This window comes from Pteropus vampyrus, unplaced genomic scaffold (assembly GCF_000151845.1).
Source record: "Pteropus vampyrus isolate Shadow unplaced genomic scaffold, Pvam_2.0 Scaffold226, whole genome shotgun sequence".
NCBI lineage: Eukaryota > Metazoa > Chordata > Mammalia > Chiroptera > Pteropodidae > Pteropus > Pteropus vampyrus.
The window spans coordinates 1,596,068-1,601,926 of record NW_011889007.1 but is presented as its reverse complement, the minus strand read 5'-3'; the positions used below and the strand labels follow the sequence as shown (position 1 = coordinate 1,601,926).

The 5,859-nt window shown below is 38.5% G+C and overlaps 1 protein-coding gene across 1 annotated transcript in view; it reads right to left on the bottom strand.

Moving 5' to 3' along the window:
* Positions 1 to 421: 421 nt before the first annotated feature.
* Positions 422 to 5,859, bottom strand: part of LOC105301090 (adhesion G protein-coupled receptor E4-like) — a 52,524-nt gene continuing 47,086 nt past the window's right edge. Inside the window, exons 15-17 of the mRNA XM_011373615.2 lie at positions 5,086 to 5,266; positions 2,985 to 3,080; positions 422 to 1,096 (exon numbers count right to left, since the gene is read on the bottom strand). Coding sequence (XP_011371917.1) covers positions 1,094 to 1,096; positions 2,985 to 3,080; positions 5,086 to 5,266 — 280 coding nt within the window. The 3' untranslated portion in view covers positions 422 to 1,093. The remainder of the gene's footprint in view (positions 1,097 to 2,984; positions 3,081 to 5,085; positions 5,267 to 5,859) is intronic.

Genomic DNA, 5,859 nt, shown 5'->3' with positions numbered 1-5,859 from the left:
TGTTTTATGTGTTTTATTTCTGTAAATTTTAAATTGCACAATATAAAAACCCACATGAGTCTCCCTAAATTTTAACTTTCAAAGGGAATAAGACAGTTTCAAAACCAGCAGGTGGAGTGAATCATACACTCTGGTTAAAGTGCGGTTTTGTGGAGGAAGCATTGGAGCAGAAAAGGGACACAACTCTTCGTCCTCGACCTAAAACCACACACGGAAGCTCCTCAAATGAATCTCATTGACTCTTGGCTGCTGTTTAAACATTTACCATCGTTATAATTTAAAATTGTTTTTAAAACATTATCGAGTGACAAAGTCATCTATTCATTTATTCTACTGCTGAAAAACACACCTAAAAATCCAATAACTTTGGAAAAGATTTAGAAGGGGTAAAACAAAACAAATAAGGCCAAACAATCACTGTAATACATCATGCTGTTTTATGACAATTTACACTAGGAGATGTTTGAGGTGACACTAAGAAAACAAAATTATTTTTAACCCGGATATACAAGTAGGTTTGAAGAAGTCATCAGGCAAAGAAAACAGGAAAGTGCTGGTATCCTGACCACAAACTCCTTCCCAGTGACAATGCACTGCTAAGCAGGGATGATGGTGAGTTTCTGCATTGTAAGAATGTAACTCCCTTTTTATATTTATTCACATAAGAATTATTGAATTATGCATATGTTGAGTGATACAAAATCTTCATAAGCATAAATTTCAACAGAGAAGCCAGAGGGATTGTGAGCTGAACTCACAGTTAGGCAAGGTGACAATTGCTGGAAGAAAAAAATCTACACTTTTCCTTCCTCACTAAAAACGATCCCTAAGATGTGATTGTACATTACATTACTGGATTCCAGGTCTAAGAATTCTCCCATATGCCCCTTTCCTTCTATGGAGATAGAAGCCAAAATTCAAAAGAGTGTCAGAATTCATTTTCACGGGAAAGATACAGATGGTGGCATTTGTCCTGTCCATATGTGATCAAAGGGGGTCGCCAAAAATCTGTGACACGCTGAGTCCCAGGCTGTGGTTGGACAAATGTAGTTTCTCTTCTGAGAAAGAATTCTGATGACTTCCCCGATTGCTCCTACTTGGGGAGATAAAATGGAGAAGAAGCTGATGAGAAATTAACACCTCAGAAATTAATTAAAAAGTCTAGCGTGCCTGGAGCTGACAAGCTGGACTTCCTATGAGAGCTAAATCTGAACAAAGAGGTCCTACTATCTGACTCTGCAGCTCCCTCTGCCATAGTAAATGGTCTTCTTTTTTAATTTAATCTTTTCACAAACATTTGCAGTGTGTTCACTGTGTGCCAGATGGCATTCTAAGCACTTAACATCTATGACCTCATTTAATTCTCATGATGAGATAGATACTATTCTTATCCCCATTTTACAAATGAGAAACTGAGGCACAGAGATTTTAAGTGACTTTTGTAAGGTCACACAGCCTGGAAGTGGTGGATTTGGGGTTTGAACCCAGGAACTTTGGCTCCATTTAAACGGATCACTTAAATGCCAGAGAGGATTAATGAAGATTTTAAGGCTGAAGTGTGTCTTTTAGAATGTAAGGTGCTGTTCAAAGATAAGGGATTATAATTATCTTCAAGGTCATTTATATAGTTGACTCTTGATCATTTGGAATAAATAAAAGGGAATATTGACATGGTTCAGAGTAGAACAAAATGTTCTGTGTACATTATTTTGATCCTCAACCAATCACACATTTCAGTGATGAGTGAATCGAGGCTCAGAGAGGGTTAGCTACTTGCCCAGCATCTACCAGAAAGAGTCGAGATTCAAATTGAGATCTGGTGACTCCCAGAATCCATGCTATGAATTCTACTAGCCGACATGTTTTTGGTGACCACATGTGTTGGGATAGTTTATTTACACAGTTCAGGTGGACATATCCTTTGACCACAGGTGATTTTGGTCAAGTGGTGACCAGTGGCATATACTGTAAAAACAGGGTAATGTTTAGACACAATCAGTAGCCACTAAACAGAATTGTCCTCAGTGTAAAGCTGCATGTCCTTTGAACAGCTGGTCCCAAAAGTTGTTGATCTGAAGTGACAAACAACTCTGGTGACAAGGAAAGTTGTCAACTTTGGGAGGGAAATAGACCTAAGTTCAAATTCCTCTAACCAGTTGAATAGCTTTGAGCAAACCTTTTGAGCTTTTCCAGCTTAAGTTTTCTCATCCTTAAACACAAAATTTAGACACTCAACAAATTAAGTGCACAATTTCCATGAGCCAGACATTGCTCTAGGCAAAAGGATATAGTGGTAAAACAATGAAACTTACAGAGGGTGGAGACTGACCTAAAGCAAACAGTTTGATGTTTTAATATAAATATCAACGAGAAAAATTATGCAAAGAATTAAAATAGAATATAGTGATAGACAGTGAGTGAGACTATCGTAGAACAAGTGGTTAGAGAAAATCTTTCTGAGGAGGTGACATTTCAGCTAATGTGTGAAGATCAACGAGACGACTTGGCAAGAGGAGAGGAAAGGGCTGGAGGAAACAGCTGGTACAAAGGCCCCGAGACAGGGATAAGCCTGGGAACTTTGAGGAACTGAAAATTTGCCACCATAACTGATTGGGAGTGTTGAGTCAGATTTAAGTGATGGTAAGGAAGTTCAATTTGATTCTAAATGTGATGAGAAGCCAAAGTTTTAAGTAGGTAAGTAAAGTAACTTGATTTGCATATTTAACTGCCACTCTTGGTGCTTTGTAGAGAATAGGAAAGGGAAGGAAAGGAGGGAGAGAAGGAGAGAAGGAGAAAGGGAAGAGAGAGAGAAAGAATAGCTAGCTCTTCCAGTTTGGGTTTCAAAAACCAGAAACTTCACCTGCACAATGCAGGAACCTAATGCAATTTCTCTTTTCATTCAGAGCAAGGAACCAGGAAGTTCCTGATAGCATGAGAGGCTGGACGCAGACAAGTACAAGGCATTGCAGAGAAGCTGGTCTTACCACTTTGGTGTGGATAGTAGAAGGAGAGACCTCAGTACTTTCAATTTCAACCTCTTTCTGCATCCTACTAAACCATTTCTTGTATTCCATTCGCACCTGGAAGTTTGAGAAATGTAGAGACTTGTGTTACATCCAGAGCTTGGTTCAGAAGAAAGAACCCTAAAATAAGAGACTAAAGATATAAATGCCATGCCCTGCTCTCTACAGCTTTATATTTGTTTGTTTGTACTCTGTATAAGGCAATAATGTTAATGATGGTGATGATGATGATGTCGATGACAGTGATGGTGGTGACAATGATAATGAGGGTAATGATGAAAATGAGGAAGGTGGTGATGATGACAATGGTGGTGATAATGAAAGTGATTATGGTCATGGTGGATAATATTGATAGCAAGGGTGATGATGGTGGTGGTGGTGATGATAATGGTAGTGATGATAGTGATGCTGGAGATGATGATGATGGTGATGATGGTGAAGATGATGATGATGGCAACGACAATAAAGGCGATGATGGTGATGGTGGTGACTATGATGATGAAGTTCACCATTTATTAAAAACTAGCTATGTTCGACACATTTTGTATATATCATTTAATCCCTGCATAAATCCAATCAGGAATCTTATACCACCTCCCCCATTAGAGATAAAGAAATTGAGGCTCTTAGAGGTATATTGACTTGTCTAAGTTAACACAGCCAGCATTCAAAATCTTGTCATTCTAACTCCAGAGCCTTGACACTAAACCACCCACTGAATCCCATGAATTGCCTTCCTTTAACCTCCTTAATATGTTTTTTAAGAGACATTTGAATATTTAATACTCAACATTAATTCACCAAGAAACTTAAGTTGTATTTTACTTCTTCTGTTTGAGAGGAGTACCAAGCATTAAGGAGGCACTAACAGACAAAAGAGAAATTAATGAAGTGTTAAGATGGTCTTTTGCCATTTGCATTTTAATTGCTGGTAGTTCTACTCACTAGCAAAATTAAAAACTGTTCCCAATTTTGTATAAAGAGTAAGTTGTAATAATGACCTTCACTGAGAACTTCATGGGTGCCAAGGGCTGCGCTAGAAGATTTATATTGAATTATCTCATTTAATTCTCAACCCTGTGAGGTAAGTACTGCCACATCTTTGGATGAGAAAATTGAGGCTAAGAGAGGGAAGCAGTCTGCCCAAGGTCACACAGCAACCTACTCAGTGGAAAAACTAAGATTAGTGCTGAAGCCTCTCTGAGTTTGTGGTAGGTTTTGCTAAATATTCCAATATCCCTCCATGTAGTGCACCTCACTACAGAAGGATTATTCATCCTCTCTTTGGTGAATTCAGGTTCGGCCATTTGACTTGCTTTGGCCAATGAAAATGAGCTAAGCTACACTGTGCCATGATCACCTTTCCCTTTGCCACAAGAATACCAATGTTCTATGGAAGGGCTGCCCCTTCAGCCTACATTTCAAAATGAAGACAATGTAACTTATGAGCAATAAATAAATCTTTATTATTGTAAGCCACTGAAATTAGAAGAAAAGTGGATATTTATTACTGCAGCAAAATCTACCTTACCCTGACATGCTCTGAACTGAATTGTGTCCCCCCACTCTAATAAAAAAAAAATGTATATATTAAATCTCTAACCCCCAACGTAACTGTATTTGGAAATATGACCTTTGTGGAAGTAATAAGGTTAAGTGAGGTAATAAGGGTGGAGCACTAATTCAATAGATTTAGTGTCTTTATAAGAAGAAACATGTGAGGACACAGGAGGAAGAGAGCCCTCACCAGAAACCAATCACAAAAGCACCCTGGTCTCAGAATTCCAGCCTCCAGAATTGCAAGATAAACTTTTATTGTCTAAGCCACACAGCCTCTGTTACTTTGTTATGGCAACTCAAGCCAATGAATGCATGTTCTTAAGAGATATGATCAAATACTGAATAGTAGAATGCTAATAAAACCTAGACCACATGGCAAAACCCAAGTGGCACCTAAATTTTCTTCTCAGAATCAGGGCAACTTCAAAATATAAAAGGTCAGAGAAGGATGAGAAATGAACAACCATTCAATAAGGTTTGGAGACAAAATGATTAGTTTTACCTGGCGATTAAGGAGACAGTGTACCACAAAGAGCAAAACACCCTGCAGGACATTGATGATGGTGAACATATAGGCAATGATTAATCCAATTGTCTTCCCAACTTCATTAACCATAAAAAATCCAAGTCCCCAAGAACAGCCCAGGGTAAACAGCTGAGCAATGGCTTTAAATGTCATGACTCTGGAAAGGAAAAAGAAGTAATGCTACCATTTATCAGGGACCCCCTGCTTATTAAGCACTGTGCTCAATGCTTTGCACACATCACATAGTCAAAACTTGATAAAAACCTCATGTTTTTATGTGGCTTCCACAAAGTTATGTGGCCTGAGGATGGGGCAGAATCCATTTTTTCAATCACTGCCTCTGAGAATAAGACTTTGACCTACTCTTGGAAATGATTTACCTGTAAAGTATTTTTTATGGACTTATTAAAAAATCTTGGGGAAGTTCCTTCTAGAAATTTGTATTGAAAAATGTGGTTGATGATATCATGGCTTCAGAACATAACAGTGTTGGATTTCTTCACGCAAAAACTGTGTCTGGAGTGAGGTTGTTGATGGCCACAGGCTGGGAGAGCTAATATGTGTGAATGTATGTGCATGTGCATCTGTGTGTGTGTGTGTGTGTGTGTGTGTGTGTGTGTGTGTATGTGACGATGTATGGGAAGACACCACAGGTGTGTTTGATTCTGACACTCCAGAATCAAAGAAACTGAGGCTAAAAGATGTTATGTTGGTCTCATACATAGATGAGATCAAAGCCAGGGTTTGAAG